This window comes from Abramis brama (assembly GCF_963993115.1).
Source record: "Abramis brama genome assembly, chromosome: 10".
In the NCBI taxonomy this organism is placed as follows: domain Eukaryota; kingdom Metazoa; phylum Chordata; class Actinopteri; order Cypriniformes; family Leuciscidae; genus Abramis; species Abramis brama.
This window is the reverse complement of record NC_139972.1, coordinates 15,135,109-15,153,200: the sequence shown is the minus strand read 5'-3', so window position 1 is coordinate 15,153,200 and position 18,092 is coordinate 15,135,109. Positions and strand designations below refer to the sequence as shown.

The following is an 18,092-nucleotide window of genomic DNA, read 5'->3' as shown; positions in this document are numbered from 1 at the left end:
CTTTCTTTTGCTGAACACAGAAGAAGATATTTTGAAGAATGTGAATAACCAAACAGTTGACGGCAGCCATTGACTACAAAATATCTTCTGTGTTCAGCAAAAGAAAGAATTTCATACAGGTTTGTAACAACTTGAAGGTGAGTAAATGATGACAGAATTGTCATTTTTGGTTGTTCATTTTTTGTGTCCCTTTAAGCTCCTCAGTTTCCTCTATATCTTATTGCTGTCTAGTAGAAGCAATTTTGATGTCAAAGAGATCTCATTTATGATTTTGCTTTTACTGTATGTAGGTTGCCATTTTGAAAGCCCTTCTATGGCTCATAACCGTCTGAATAGTTGCACAGCACAAAGAAACAGCAGTTTAGAGCCTTGATATGTCTTATAAGTGGCTTTTGTGACAAAGCTTTTCTTCTTCATTATGGTCTCACTGACAGTAGACATAATGAAACTGAATGAGAAGATAATGATTCAATTACTCCATTATATGGTACTTTGTGGGAGGCACTAATACGAACACTATAAAAACCTCCTACCTTCAGCATTGCTCGCCATTTCAGACAATAATACCATACAAAGGTCACAATCATATGCATTCTGGTCAGCACAGACTCATGGGGCAGCTGCAGAAGACTGGATGTCTGACAGGGAAAAGGTCCGGTGGCCAAGAAGAAAGCTTGAGGATATTCTTAAATCCTTGATTATTACATCTGGAGACTTTAAATGTGAAGTTTTTGTCATCTTTTTGTCATTACTGACACAAACCATATGTCCAGTCAATTTCCGCAACGTGTGCATCAGCAGACCGGAGCTTTCGGCTAAAGTAGGGATTCTGGGAGAGGTCTTGACTAATGGCTGCCGTAGGCTGAACAGTGTACACATCGAATGTGGTCACATCATTTTGCTGTCACCCTGCCTGGGGCTTGGTCAGTAACCATCCTTTTGTCGAAAACAGGCTCAAAGTGTTGGCGCTTCAGTTTTATTTGCACATGGTGTGTCTTTTAGAACAAATGAAGGCTTTTAGCTTTTATATGTCAATAGGATGTGCTTAATAGAAAACTAAATAACCAAAGTGATAGCTCCTCTTTCATGGTCAGACTGCTGAGAGATCAATTCTGTTTGCCAAGCAGTTGTTTCAACAACAAGGACAAGTATCTCTTTTACCCAATGCTAGTAAGGCAGAGTCGATTCAAACTGCTTGGCAGATCTTAACTCTTTTGTATCTATGGCTTGAAAGTATCTACTTTCAATACTTGTTACATCAGATTAAACTGCCCCTCTGCTATAAATATAAGCCGCGTTTCCACCAAAATTACCTGGAACAATTTGTCCCAGGAACTTTTTTTCCCCCAGACCTGCTGCTGTCTGCGTTTCCATCGCGTCTAAAGTACTGTGAAGATTAGAACCAATCAGAACTTTCCATACTGGTATGAATTTTTTTCTATTGCTGAACACAAAAGAAATTTTTTGTCCATACAATAAAAGTCAATTGGATCCAAATGTTGTTTTGGACCCCATTGACTTTTAAAGGACAAAAACATTGATTATGCAAAAAAAAAAGTCTGAAGAAAACCATGTAGTCATGTGCATTGATGCATTGAGTAACCCCACTTGTCCAAACCAAGAATGATAAAGCTTAAATGTCTTTATTCCTGTCACCGCCATCATGTGACTTTCATGGAAAAGTGTGTGTGATGCCAGAGCTGAAACATTGACAGTCTCAGTGGGGCAGATAGAAACCAGATTACAGGCTGGACATAAAGTGTACCGCTCTTCGATATATGATAAAAAATTCCCTCTGGCTTAAGAACGTGTTCGTCATAATATTTTACTGCCATTCCCTGAAGTGGGACTTGAGGATGTGTGGAAATTAAATGGCTGAGCAGCCACACAAGGTCACTGTGCTGAGCAGTGAGTCCAAATGTAGATGGCTCTGGTACGGCTATAAAATAGAGTACAGAAGAATTTACAGACTAGTTTACTATTATAGCCTTTATGTGTGCGTATATGTGTATATACATACTCTTTACTTTATTATGTAGACCTGTTCAACTGCTCGTTATTGCAAATATCTAATCAGCCAATCACATGGCATAAATACATTAACACTGCCATATCCATTACCATCAGATCTCTATAACCATGCCAATCTCTCTGAGAGCTGTCATGACAGAATACATATGAGAAATAAAATGATGAAAAGCCTGTGATTTTTTTCGTAATTTCATGCTGGATAATCAGTGACAGAGAATGACTTTAATGTTTTACTTTAATGTTATCAAAGTCAGTATCTCCTTATTAAACCATCAAATAAGTCAAACATTAGCACACCATGGGATTGTCTTTCATCCACATTTCTTATATCTCTCTAGATACTTCCTTTCTCCTCTCACACAGTTCACACACTCTCGTTGGCTTGATCTTGTCTATCTTTACAGAGAGGCTTCAGTTTGTGGTGTTAGTGGAGCTGGAGCACCGGATCAATGACCACAGCTGTCAGTTTACTGCAGCAGCAGGGGAGATTACATTAATGTGTTACTAATTGCTGTTAAATCGGCCTGATGTGTGGGGTGAACAGACTCTGTCGATACTCCTGCTCTTGGTACAATTCGATGTAGGCAGACACTCTGTCCCACCACAGGACACAAATTCATCTGCCATACATTTGATAGTTTACAGCTGCTTGTGTACCTAGTTTATTCTCTATCCATCCATCCATCCATCCATCCATATCAGCAAAGTTCAACGTGTCAGTGTTTCCCGATAACAGTTCTAACGAACATTCGCAAACAGCATCGCAAGTTGTGAGGTTGGAACGACACCTGTGGTTAGAAGGAGAGTTTCTTGTTTGCATGACATGTGGACTCATTAAATCCTTATGTTGAGCCAAATAAGCAAGCTGATATTCAGTACAATCTGTATCTTTTATTTAGAATACATACAAATGTAATTTACGTCTTTTAGTTTGTCAACAGATTTAAAGCACCATTTTTGAAGAGTGCTCTACTAAGTAAGAACGAGCCTATGATTGAATCTGGAAATAAAGCAAAATAACTGAGAAAAATGATCAGATCCTCAGATGCCATGTCCGTAATTTATAGCAAAACATCTAGCATTAATTCGATCTCAAACAGATTCATTAAAAGAAGTTATTACTTCACCAGGTGCTTGACATCATTAACCAACGTAGTTGAACGATCAATTTGCGACAAAATGGTTTTGGGAAACGGGCGACTCGTGACTAGCTAGTTGATTTCTTCTATGATACATCGTGCTATGGTACAGCGAGTTACGTCGTTGTATGGGAAATTTTTAAATCCACTTTTAGTAAAACTCTTATTTTTATGGTCCTAAATTTTTTCAAGCTGTGGATGGTTCTCTTTACATACAGGTGTCTTTTCTTTTCCCTTGCCTCGCAGGGATCACTGGTGATCCCAGATCTCAGATTGTTCATTGTTTTTGAGCTTATTTATCTCTCTATTAGTAATTGCTAGAGTATTTCTGAGTAGTTCATAGTAAACTGTCAAGTGTCAGCTTTTAAATGATACCTTGGTTTTGTGTATAGTCAGAAGGACTCATTAGCAACAACCATTTTATTATGGGTATGTCATATTGCACTCGATTCTCAAATGGGGGGTGACAGGTAAGGGGTTAAAAATATCTCAGGGGACCTATAGGTCAGCAAGTATCAGCCTGTCTGGAAATTGGCATCACACACACACACACACACGCACGCACGCACACACACACACACACACACACACACACACACACACACACACACACACACACACACACACACACACACACACACCTACCATCCCAACAGAGATTACTCCTGACTTCAGCACAGCCAGTCATGACCTTGAAGGTCATTCCGGCCATCATTACTTGTATATAAATGCTCACAGTCAAGAAAGGGTGTTCAAAAAAGAAAAGAAAATGGGATTTGTTATCTAGCACAAGAGCTCTTAATGAGCTGCTCATCTGCCCACTCTCATGGCCTCCAATGAAAACAGATGGATCTGATGCCCTCGGGCGACTCCGTCTCTGTGGCTGTGGGTTGTCCGAAGGTTACATCAATGCAGTTAGTGCCCACTCTTTCTCTCTGGTAAGCCCAGAAACATCCCAGCTTTACTGTCTGGATGCTAAAGGGCTGGTGGTTTGCATCAATGTCCCTGGATGACTTTTCCATTCAATCAGATGGTTTACCCCCTTTTTTTTTTTCAGGAATCCAAGCTTTGCACATGCATTATTATTGCTCTTAAAAATTAATATATAGGAAATGTCTGCATATAACTTACCCTGCACAGTTTGTTGTTTTGTTGTTTTGAAACCCATTGAGGCTTTCTTCAGAAAATGCAAATATTGCTAATACTCAGCACATTTCCCAATACTTATTGTAGGACACTTTTTCAAAGCTCTTCACACAGTTCTCCTACCTAACTTTCAGCTTAGCACAGCAGTAAATTCATACATGTCTCAAATCAAGTCATTCTTCCATAACACTGCAAAGATTTTCACCCAAAAAATACACTCATAAAACAATGACCTAAAAACACTAACAACAGGCAGCATTATACAATGTTTTCTTTTGTAAAGTTTCTTTATATAATTCACTGCAGTATTTGTTACATAGTACATGTTTACAATATAGTACAAAATTATACAGCTACATCTAATTCTTTTGATTAGTATTTCATTTGGAATATATTTCAATATGGTATTACTGTAGAAATGTAGCAAATTTTGTATTATGCTAGGTTTTGAACTTAATTTGAACAGTTCAAATTGTATGTACACTCTCAGAAAATAAAGTACATAATTGTACCTTTAGGGGTAGAATGGCTTGTCACTGGGGCTGTACCCTCAAGGGTACAATATTGTACATTCACCTTTAAAAGAAAGGTACATATATGAACCTTTTAATGCTTTTTGACCCTCAAAAAGGTACATATATGTATATTGAGGTCCAATAATAAGCCCTATGGGGTACATTAGTGTATATTGTACCTTGGGGACAGAAATGGATTCCTACTGTACCCCTATTTCTGACAGTGTAGATGTGCAAAATGGACTGTAGGTAGGCTACATAATTTTGATGGTGTTTATGTCTAAGTGAGAAATGTATTCATGTAATTTGAAAGATTTCGTAATTGAATGTATTTTGAGCCAAAGCAGTGATACATGATCCACAGTTTATGATGTTGCGCTCACTGTGTAAAGAGTTTTGAAAAAGTGACCTGTAAAAACTGTAAACACACTTGTTTGCAGCACAAATTCTTCAAGTTATTTTAACCATAGCTAATCAATCAGAAGTCTTCAAAAAATAGCTTATTTCCATATTGCAAAATAAGGTGATACATTATGTCATATACACTCAGAACACATATTAGACCACTAGGTCAACATTCACAATACAATTTACAAACAAACAGAAATATTAACTGATTCATAGGCCTATTCTGCAGTGTTTGCATCAGCTTGCATGCAGTATTACAAAGCAGTATTTTGCTCTCATTCTTTCTGACTTGCTAAAGTGGAGTCAAATGACAAGTTACTGTGGAGGTGAGCATAGTGAGGCTGGAATACTTAATGGCTTGTCAGATTTATTAGCTTGCCAGCTATTGTAATATCCTGCTGTCTCTCCTCACGAGCTGCAATGGCCTGTCAAGCGCTGTCTTTCTCAAGAGCCACAGAACTGCACTGTGAGCTTCCTGTCACAAATTTGGAGATTTCCATGCTGTATTGTATCACTGTGCTTATGTTTAAATAAAAAAGTGAAGTTAGATTTAAACTATTCATTTTTCTCTCTTTAAGCTTTTATAAAGTCTTATAACATAATAGTATGGTTTTTGGGCATTTACCACACTGTTATCATGAATCGTGTATATGCCAACCAGATTACCTTAGTATTACCATCCATGTACTGTTTTGGTAGGGAAGGCTGAATGATTTAGTGGTGTATTAACATGTAGCCGACTGTATAGCGGTTCTCCCTGTGTTCCTAATGACTGTTTGTTCTCTAACCTGACAGCTTTGCAAATAAGGCATTAAGCTGGTGCGCCACAGCTTCATTTACATCCTCCTGAAAAATCGATCTGCTGGGCTAATGTTGCCCGGGTAATTAAAGGGATGGAGCTCATAAACGCCCTCTGGATACGAGTAATAAAAATCAACTTTCAATACTGAACCTGAGTTACAGTCCCCATGACAGTTTTCCTCAGATGTCCTTTGAATTTCTTGCAGTTAATTGCGTTATGTCCCTTTATCGACTGCCATGCGAAAGTGTTCAGACTGATCAATGCATTTTTTCTCCTCGGTTACAAAGACTATTGATTTTTTTTTTTTCTGTGCTGTTTTTATATCTAAGCACTGACCTGAAAATTTCATTTTAATGTGGCATTTGAAAACTGAATAAAGTATATTTTAAAATTTAATTTAAAATAAAACTATACAATAAAATAGTAGTTTAATTCAAATCAAAAAGTCACATTAAAATTTTGGGGTGAACTATCCCTTTTGCAAAAATGAAACAAAACATACAACACAAAATTCTCTTTTTGAAGTTTTTGAAGAGCTTGAGTTTGGTTGAGTAACTGCTTCTGTGTTATCTTTGTAGTTTGACATGCAGCGGATAACACTGGAGGAGCTGAAACACATCCTTTTTCATGCCTTCCGGGACCACCTGACGATGAAGGACATCGAGAACATCATCATCAATGAGGAGGAGAGCTTGAACGAGAACTCGGGAAACTGTCAAACAGAGTTTGAGGGAGGTGAGTGTAAACATTGTGTGTGTGTCAGTGGTCCCGGAATGGGTTTTAAGGCCAATTCACAATGCACCGACAGGCGCAGACCAATGCAGAGAATCACCAGATTAAGCCCAAAGTATACTTCGGCCGCACCGTCCCAGTGACGTAATTTTCGTCATCAGGAGGGTCCATGGACGTCCGCACACTTAAATTAATACATAATTACGTATTAACGCGTAAATGACGTGTTTACGCGTAAATGACGTGTTTACGCGTAAATTGCGTGTTAAGATGTAATTACGCGTTTACACGACAGTTTCACACGTTTTGACCGTTTTGGCCTTCCATAGCACACCGCACACTTGAGTGCTTTGAAAACAAAATCCACTAGATAATGCGGACACGCCGAATGTGTCCTTAATTTTTCGCATTTCACTCCGTCTCGCACACAGTTGAGCACACGCTCAAGTGACTCGCACATGTACGCGCACCGTTCGCTGGTCACAAAATTTGGGCTGCACACGGACGGGGTGTGTGGACGTCCGCGGACCCTCTTGATGACGGAAATTACGTCACACAGGTAGTGTGTGGTCCTTCGTGAAAACGCGGGCAGCCAAAGAATACTTTGGGCTTCAGACATTCCTCGACCCAACAAATGCAGATGTTCAGTCGGTGAAAACAAGCGCCGTCTGTCAGTGCAGGGTGAATTGACCTTAAGGGCCCTATTTTAACGATCTGAAACACAAGTATCAAACGCAAAACGCAAGTAACTTTGTGGGCGGATCGACGCAAATCTAAAATGGGTTGGTCTGAAGTAGCTACATTACTCATAGGTGTGGTTTGGGCGTAACGTGCAATAAACCAATCAGAGGGTCATCTCACATTCCCTTTAAAAGCAGGCGTGCTTGCTATTATAACAGCGGATATGCCAGGTGCACGCCAGGAGCGATTCACAGCCGAGGAGACCAACGTTCTCGTCAGGGCCGTAAAAAAGACAGAGAAGTGACATTGTATGGGGATGGGAGAAACCCACCCAAATTAGCTTCGGTTAAACAGGCGTATAATAATTTGGGTATATGTGTAAGCTAGATTTATGCCTATTTTTTCACATCTTCATGGACACCGCAATGATTTCAATCGAATGAATGGAATATTTTTCCTTGTAATTATGTATGGTTTGCAAAAATGGCAACTGCTGCGTCTGTGTAGATGAGAGAAGCAAAACTGTATGCGTGTTGTGCACACGCTACATTATGGCCAAGCATGCGCCCTTAAAAGAGCATCTGAATAAAGCGCCACTGACTTCAGACTAGGTTTTTCCTGAATTGTTTTCTGAAACTGCAAAATAGCACCAGGGAACGTTTGCGCCGGAACACGCCTCCTCTTTTCGCTAAACCGCCCCCGGGAGCGCAAGTTCATTCTCTAATTTACCGGCGTGCGTCTGTGAAGGGAAAAGTCTGCTGTGCGTCTGGTGCAAAATAGGAATGATACATTGACAAAATCACAAAATCAATTGCGCTGGGTGCAAGATAGGGCCCTTAGAGTCAATTCACTAGTCAAAATACCAGACTCGGCAAGTATTCTGGTAAACACTCTCGATTATGTCTTAAGTGAACGTAAACAGTTGATGTGTATCATTATATTGGATCCGCGGGGTTGGTCTTTAAGTGACAGCAGCCTATAAATACCTGCTACTGTCTATGTCATTAATGTTAATCAAACAACAAGACACAATTTAATTTAAATTTATATTATATCTATATTTAATTTATACAGTGAACACTACAGTGGTATTGTACATTTAGGCCTAATTATTACATGTCTGTTCACTTGAGTGCTTGGTATCGATGTACTTAAAGTGTACTTTAAGTAATAAATGGAAAGCAAAGTTACATTTGCCATGATCCGATACATGAATCAAAAACATTAATATGATCCGAACTGTGGGTTTTGTGATCTGTTGAACCACTAATATAAAGAATTTCAAACAAATGGAATATTAAATAGGGTACTCTGCAATATTTATGATTTTAGTCAATATTTTTAATAATTGAGTAAACGACAGATGTATGCACAAAATAACAAGTGTATGTATAGAAGACGAAATGACAATAAAGTAAGTATAATAAGTAGAAAAACACATAATACACAACATGCAAAAAATTAATTGTCAGCTCGGCTCTTTTCTTCTTTGGATATAAAAGCTATAAAATAATTCTGAGCACCTTAAACTCCTATGTATGTATCTAACTTTAAAAACAGTGTTTGTTATGATGTGTAGGTGCTTCTCTTGAGTTCATTATACGGTTGTCTGCTTCAGTCTGTTTGTTCTTTCAAACTAATATGGGCTGATGTTAATGTTGTTGTTTCATGCATAATAAAGCTCCTCTTACTGCACCTCATCTCATCCTGTGATGAATAGCACAATGTTCCCCATGGTAATACACAGGGTTAATTAACTTTTTAACAGTATGTGATATTCTCAGCCTATTGACATGAGGTGCAATTTTTAGAAGCTTATTTTTTGGTTATTAAAATCAGAGGAGTGAATTTAAAATGCTAGTTTAGATTTTGAGTAGGCAGCTCATTTCCAGATTCATGAGTGGGTGTTGTCACTGCATCTACAGGGTCACAAGAGCTCACTGTCGCATATGCTACTCTACATTATGAGATCTCCCGAAACAGACTATAATCATATTATGAAACTTGTGAAAATGAGTTTTGAAATTATGACGCAAACACACTATTTTAAGCCTATGTAACTCTTTGAGTGCCTCAGAACATTTAAAACGAGTTTTTCCTCTTAAAAATATTTTAAACCTAGTGAATGAATAGTACCATCAACATATGCGTTTAAATAGTGGCCACTAAGGTCATATGACCAGCTCTATCTTGTATAGATAATCCGCACGTGGGAAAAAAATATATTGTGGTCACGAATTATAAATTAAGAATTGATTCCCATGACTTATTCATTCATGGGAATTCATTCATGGTTTCGTTAAATCGTGGCCACAACTTATTGATTTGTTCCCTCATTTTAGGTAAATCATGGCCACATTGTACCAATTCATTCTCTCATTTTAATTTAGTTAAATCATGGCCACAATTTAACTAAAACAAGGGATCAAATTAGTACAACAGGGCCATTATTTACCTAAAATGAGGAATTAATTAATACATTTTGGGAACAAATATTTAAATCTTGGCAATGATATCTAGTTTTCCCCCTTACATGTCGTGTGCAGGGCTCCATAGTCTTTCAGTTTAAAAGTTAATAAACAAAAACTTCATGCATCCACACCAGTAGGTGTCAGTATAAAATGCAAAGTTATTAGAACTAGGGATCAAGAGAATAAATTAATGACTGAATTCTGAATAGAATTAGAATTATTTTCTTACTGTTTCTGCCATAGTTAATCTTTATAGTATCAGTTTTTATGATTTTAAATACTTCAATTAGTATAAATTATGCAACAATTAACATTAGGAAGAATTGTAGAAAGTATGTTTCTTTCAGAAAGTGGTGTCTAGTTATCATCTCTGTAAATGGAAGGTCAAGTTGAGCACTGTCACGATTTTGGGTTTGTGCTTGTCATGTTTCTGTGTCTTGTCATGCTTCATGTCTGTCATGTGATTCCCTGTTTGTCATGTGATCCTGCCATGTGTCTTGTCATTGGTTAATTGTCTGATCATTGTTCACAGGTGTCCCTTGTCTTGTCTTTAGTCTGTGTAAGCCCTCATGTTTGTCATGTGTCTTTGTCTAGCATTAATTCCTGTAACCACTGTTGTGCAAGTTTATGTTCATAGCTTTTTGTCTTGTTTCATGCCATGCCATGCTTTTGTTTCATGTTTTTGGATTATTTTGTCAATAAAGCTGCACTTGGGTTCTCAAGGTTTGCCTTCAGTGGATCCTTCTTACAAGCACATTGCATTGTCCGATAAAAGGGATTGTTCATCCAAAAATCTGAATTCTGTAAATAAAAACTATAAAACTTTTTAGGAAGTAATGCAATATTGTAATGCATTTCTTTTAAAAGTAACTTTCCCCAACACTGCTTATAAGTGTTATGATTCCAGTGTATGAATGTTCAGTATGTTGCTGTATGGAACACACTAGGACATTGTTACCATTGCAGGGGTCAAGCACATCCCTTATGCCAATGCCTCGAGTCTCTGTCCTACCAGCAGTAACAGATGTCCACAGCGCTAAAGCAACACTCATCCACACACTCTGTGTCTTTATGAATCATTCATGGAGGCACCTGGGCCGAGCTCATGTGTTGTCAACAGACCACACACTGAGACGGTAATGTATCCAGTGACGCAATCTCTTTAACACAAAAACTATATGGTGTCTATTAGAATTAATTATCCAAGCAACAGATTTAGCGTTGTATTCGACACAGAAATGGCATACTTAAGCTGTACAGCAGAACTATCACAAGATTTATTTTTGTTGAGAGGGTTTTTTTCTTGTCAAAAAATTAAGGTGGTGGCCATTGTGAAAACAAAGTACACTTTAGCATACTTATGGAAATATGGTGGCCTACTTATTATGGAACAATATACTTTAAAAGAATAAATTACCTAAGTACGAACACATAATTGCATGCTAATTGCAAATCAATTAATAAAAACAAATTTATATTAAATGCAGTTATAGCTGAACTTTAGAGTGTTTTTTTTTTTTTGCTTCTACATCATTCTTATTCACCTATAATTTCCCTCTGATTTTAGGGATAGGTTATGGGTATGGTTAGGTTTAGGAATACATTTCAGACAGGAATGTTGTTCCAGGATCAACAAAATATGTTGATCCAAGAACATGTGTTATTTGGCAAAATCACAGCAACCAATATGGTAATGTAATATCGAACAAAACGCTACAATTAAAGGTATAGCGGAGGATTTTCCCGAATTTTAGAAAAGAACCGGCCTCTCCATTTTTTGAAAAAATGCACATGCGCAACACTCTACCTGCTCCCGAGAGGGAACGCCTATTACATTTACATTTACATTTATTCATTTAGCAGACGCTTTTGTCCAAAGCGACTTACAAATTGGGACTAAATTAAGCGAGTCATCGTGAAGAGGCAAAAACAACGCAAGAAGTGCTCAAAATACGAAGTCCAGGCATTATTAAACGTGTGCACGAGAGAGCATGCACAAGCTAATCATAGCTTACATTAACTTTTACTAGCAGCGATTTTAAATGGATTTCTCCAAATAGCATGCCACACTTTACCTGTCAAGTAGAAACTTCGCGACTGAGGCATCAGTGGGAAGCCCAACCTGTGTTTTAAGCGCACGCCATCGTGCGAATCGTGTGCACGAGCACATACGACGGACTTACGTAAACATATCACCAGAATGATTGACACTTAGGAGGACCAATAGTCTTGATGATCCACCCGGAAAAAGAAAATCCTCTGCTATACCTTTAAAATTATAATCAAATAAGTGTACTTCTTTAAAGCATGACAAAAGATAACTAAAACAATGATATAAAATGTACTTAAAGTAACTTTCAATTTGACTTTATTTCAGAGTGCACTTTCTAAAATGTACTTGTGTATTAAATGAAAGTGTACTCTCATTAAAGGCACACTATGTAAGATTTTTGGATCAAAATATCCAAAAAAAACCCACCAGAACAATGTTATATATTTTGTTGATTTGTGTGCTTACATTAAACCAAATGTTTCTAAGAATGTTTATCCAGAGAAATAAGCAGTTTTAACCAGGACAAAGACTGTGTCCGTGCGTCGCCTATCAATGACATCATACCCGCGTTACCCTCGATTTCCAGTTTTATTTTGTAGAAGCCATGGAAACACCAAAGACACTTTAATATATTGTGTGTTTCATTAGACAGGTGAGAAACTGTTTGGACACATTCATCGACAGAAAACGAATCATTGTTATACAGCTCAACACAGTTAGTCTTTTTGTTTAAATCTCGTTTTCTTGATTTACAGCGAGTACCATATTTACCATGCCTAATATCGATCTAGCTCACAACAGTGTGCAACAAGTGTCTCATATACTCACAGAGTAGCATTATAATAACTTTCAACACACTCAAATGTGCTGCGTTACCCCACATACGCATGGCCGGAAGAAGCGGAAGCGGTCTGCGGCATAATAAATGCTCCACTGCAATAAGTCTCTCATTAGCAATCGCTCCAGCGGCCTCGTTCCGCTCCAACGGCTATCGTAACTTTAATACATTACCAGTCATCCATGAATATGATTTCTGCCCGAGTCCTGTTGTTTTCTCCACCGGCTGTAGAGTAACTTTAACTGTACACCGGCTGTAACTCCCATAATTCCGTGAAATCAAGGTGTCATTAAAGCTACGCCTTAGTTTTGAATAAACGACCTCTAGTGGCGAAAAATTACAGTGTGCCTTTAAGTACACCTATGCATTTTGTTTCATTAGTTTTATATCATCTGCAAGTACGTGTTTTTTTTTTAATGCTTTTAAGATTTGAAGTACACAAGTGCCCATTCAATGCAATTAAGCGCACTTCTTTTCCAGTACTCTCAAGACTTTTTGAAGTTCAAAACATGCTGAGCATGCTGCGAGACATTTTATCTTGACTTCTATCTGCTGCCATTTGGAAAGGCAAGAGTGGGGAAAAATCAAAAGTTCTCAAAGCAAAACACACTCAGGCAGAAGAGTACCTATGTTTGCTCATTATCGTGCCTCCGCTCTGCCGTAACCAGGCCAGGGATTGGCTGCAGGGGGGAGAGGGGCGAGACTTGCTGACTAGCGCTCTGTGCCGGAAGGAGGACTGGAGCGGAAAATGGTATCACAGGGTGAGGCTGGCACACAATCTGTCTGACTGTGTGTTCCAGAAGCACCTAATAACTGGCTCTATTCTCAGCCCAGACCCCACTGTCACCCCGCACTTGTGAACCGAGCAGCCACATGTGCTCAGGTGAATCTCAAGCCCCAGTGAAACGTATCCACCACCTCGCAGCTGCGCAAGAAACGCCGCTTTATTTAGACCAGTCAGATTGGCAGATGAAAGGCGGTCGGCTAGAATGCAAATTGACACCTACGCATTCAGACAGAAGTAGAAAATGCATTCAGATTCAGATCAGATGTTTCTGTTGTTTCCCTAAGGATGTCAGGACTAAATCGCTGTTTTTGTGTCATTGCAGTTCATCCCAAAAAGAAGAATCGACAGACGTGCGTGCGCAAGAGCCTGATATGCGCTTTCGCCATGGCCTTCATCATTAGCGTCATGCTCATCGCGGCCAATCAGATGCTGCGCAACGGCATGGAGTAGCGACACCACTGTGAGCGGGGCCGAGCCTGCATGTGCATGTCTGTCGATGAAGTTGTTGAAACTAACAAATTAACACTCGAGAAACAAAACCAAACACCTCACTACTGAAAAGAGGAGCTTTTTATTCTTTTTTTATTTTATTTGTATTCTCCTGTTATTTTTCCACGCGGACCAAGTGACGCAGGAAGTGTACGGCGAGCCAAGCCAGCATGTTACACGGGGCCTCGTCTCTCAGGCAGGGACTTTAAAGGGCTGACTTTCTGCTTGTTTCATGCCACCTCTGTTCCCTAATGCAATAACACGCAGGAGTTAATAAGCACCTCTTCTGCGACGCTGTCTCCTCCGTGGCTCCAGATATTTCAGCCGGGATTCGATGATGAGCTTCTGCTGGGTTCGGGTCTGCTGTCGATGTTGGAAGGCAAAAGTAAATTGGCAACTCATTACACCTTTGTGGAGGGAGGGTTACAGCATCCACTCCGGAGACTATTTATGTCTGCTCTTGCCAGAGCGCTCCTCTAGTTTAGGGGATGGTGGGAGGCTGAGGAAGGAGCGCTCATTGTAGTCCATAATTAAATTCATAGTCGTCAGATTCAAGAATCCATGAGCCTGACTCATAGTTTTGATCATTTCGAATGTGTTCTGCTGTTTGATTGTGCGATCTTACCATGTCTAATGCTTTTTCTGAAGTGGTTTGTAGTGAACACGCCCACGTGAAATATTGAAACGCCACAGAAAGTTGCACAGATTTCCACAGAATTGGAACTACCGTCATTCAGAAGTTCTACTCGTTCCCCACTATGTTTGTTCAGTGTACACTGGTAGAGCATGGCACTAGAAACAGGTTTGATTCCCAGGGAATGCACATAATTATAAATAAATAAAAATTATATCCTGAATGCATTGTAGTTTGCTTTGGATAAAAGAGTCTACCAAATGCATTAATGGAATTGCTAAAAAAATGAATATTTTGCTTTGTTTACTAGTAAAATATCTAAGTTTTCTTAAAACATTATTTGCAAAATTGCATAAAATATAGAGATTTATATATTTTAAATATTATAAACATTAAATTAAAAATTACACCTTGCACTTTTGCTTCTGAAGTATTTTTTTCTTTTCTTTTATGTGTGTTAATGTGAAAAAATATGTATATTGTGGCCACGGATTTAACAATTAATTAACATGACGTACTCAGCACGTTTTACTAATTCGTTCCATTCTTTTGAGTAAATTGTGCAGGATTTTAATAAAACAAGTGAACAAATTGGCAAATCGAAATCGCTTTACTAAAACGAGAACAAATTCTTAATTCGTGGCCACTATATATATTTTTGTAGAAAACAGCAAAAATACTGCTAAAATGGATTAAAAGAAGATACGTTTATTGAGTAGATACATTTGAAAAAATTATACATTTTAAATTCTTCAGTTTTATAATATATATTATGATTGTGTATGTGTATGTGTGGATATATTATATTATATAGTATATTTAACTTGTTTTAAGAGTATTTAGATATTTTTATGGGAAACAAGAGTAAGATACTGATGAAAGAAAACACTTTTAGCTAATTTGATTATGCTTTCAGCTACCAATAAGACTGTGGCACAGTCTCTGTTTAAATCCATTCCTAATCTTTTCTGCCAAAATTAGATCAGAAAATGTTGGCAGGTTCCGTCTCAACCTAGTAATGTGTGGAGAACAAAATGTGTGCTTTCTTGGGGTTTGCAGTACGTCAAGGCGCTTGATGTGGCTTAATGGTACTTTATGGCCAGTTATTGCTGTTTCAGGGTTATACTTGTTGAGATGCACATTTTCAGCATTCCTGAAAGGTTTAGGATGGCTCTCAGATTTTTCTAGTAATGAGCTTGGGTTGTTTTAATAGGGGCAGTGTTTTACCAGTGTATCACCCATACACCCGAACCCATCAGAAAAATGTTACAGTTCTGTGTATGGTACATGTTCATATTGCATCTCAGTTTCTGCATTAAAGTCACGGTAGCATTGCATTGTTGATGTTTTAAAAGATGTGTACAGCCACAGAAATGTAATGAAGATGCTTCAAGTCTTCAAAAATAGGATTGTATAAAGAAAACGAATGATAATGGAAGATGATTGTATCTTTCCCATAGGTGCGATGGCTAAAACTCTGTGCCTGATGCAGTTCTTTTCTTTGTGTTTCATGAATGTCAGTCTCCTTTTAATAGACACCTGTAGAAAACACACTGGTGTATGTTCTCCACCATGTTTCCTGAGGTCTGCTTCTACTTTATTATGCATGTGAATTAGCAGAACTCTGTAAATAGAGCTTTACACGTGTGTTTTCTGTTTGTGCATGATAGTTTAAAATGGTACATTCTGCACAGATCTTGTCAGGCCTACTGAGGGGCCGGCTGAAAACAACACATGTCTGCCAGCTCTCCGTTCTTACTAAAGCCATATTTGTCTGCACAGGTGTACTGAAGAGAATAAAGCTGAATACACTGAAATTATAAAGGTATAATGTCAGTCCAACCCTTTTTTCCTCACTCAAATGTTGATCCATGTGCAGTTGAAGCGAGTGGGCATTTCATTTTGGTACAATAGCGACACCTGGTGGTTTTAACTGAAGAATTCATTGCGTTTGTCCTCATACTGTCCTTGTCTGATCCAGAATGTAATATTAGCTTGTAGCATTCAACTAAAGATCTGGATGGGTTGATAAAATAATATATACTTTGTGTTTGCATATTTAGATTATTTTGATCTCCACAATTATGTGGTGAATGTAAAAAATTATACATGAATTATATTTTGGAGTTGGAGGACTGGGTTGGGGTTTTAGAAATTTAGGAATGTTAATAATAATTACACAGCCAATTATTTCAGTTTATGTCATTATTTTATTTAGGCTAAAGACAATATTGTGAAATGGCCTTTTTAATAATTAGGGCAATAATGTTGTGAACAGAATATCCCAAGAAATTAGACTGAACATAAGAAAGACAGAGTTCTGAATTTAAAGTGGGTTGTATTTCAAATGAAGACTTTAGAGTTTGGAAAACAAGAGTGATGATGTGGTACATTCAATTTAGCCTAATTGTAAGACAAAATGTATATACCCAAATTCACCTAATGATAGATCTGTACACTTTGCATGCAGAATATTTATCTTTGTAGTTTAAGACTAGCTGCCCATAGATGATTTTAATATACATAATCAAACATGTACAGGACAAATGCATAGAGTTTATGCAATAAAAAGCATTTTTGTAATATTTGTGGCATCTTCACTGATTCCCTACTGTTTCCGAAAAAAATAAAATAAACAGATGATATTGCACCGTTAACACGCTATTGATCAGGCTGTATTAATAACCCTGTTTTTGTTGTACTTTATATCATCATGATCAGTGCTGTAAAAAATGGTCCGCTTTATTATGAGTATATTTGAATAGATGGACATATGTATAACATCGATATTGTTCCACTGTCACAATGGAGGCCACTGCAGAGTCTCTTAGCAACAGACAGCTGTGGGGTTTTAGAATCAGGTGAGTGAATGATTAAGTGACTCATTCATAAAGACAGTCAATTTCTCGCCATCTATTGCATAACGATGCCGTGTGCTTCCACCTACTGGAGATACCAGGTCGCACAACACACTTTAGAGTTACTTCAATAGACCTTATTCAGAGCAGCGCCATGACAGGTATAACAGCGAGGCTGTGAGGGATAGACTTGCCATTTTCAATGGCTTCCGCTGTAAAAAATCTGTACAAAAACCCCTCTTAGATCACTTATAATTTCCACAGTTCATATTGTAAGGAGTTTTATGCCTAGCCTACTGAAGTTTCTTGGAAAGATATTTTTGCAGTGTTTTGTCAGCAGAACAATCCAAAAATACTTTAAATAATATGAGGCTATACAACTCAGGGAAGAGGTGCGTCTATCACTCGTTTTCATTCCAGTTAAAAGACGGCGCAGCTGTGAATAGGTCTATCCACGTTATTTTTCAAAACAGAACTAAAGTGTTTTCTGTGAATGTGCGTGACTTCT

General features: G+C 38.1%; 1 protein-coding gene across 2 annotated transcripts in view; it reads left to right on the top strand.

Annotated features, from left to right (window-relative positions):
* The window catches only part of caln1 (calneuron 1), a 56,986-nt gene extending 39,675 nt beyond the window's left edge, over window positions 1-17,311 (top strand). For both annotated transcript variants that reach the window (XM_084125336.1, XM_084125335.1), the window contains exons 5-6: window positions 6,620-6,776; window positions 13,926-17,311. In XM_084125336.1, the coding sequence (XP_083981462.1) occupies window positions 6,620-6,776; window positions 13,926-14,053 (285 nt within the window). In that variant the 3' untranslated portion in view covers window positions 14,054-17,311. The remainder of the gene's footprint in view (window positions 1-6,619; window positions 6,777-13,925) is intronic.
* The last annotated feature ends 781 nt before the right edge of the window (window positions 17,312-18,092 follow it).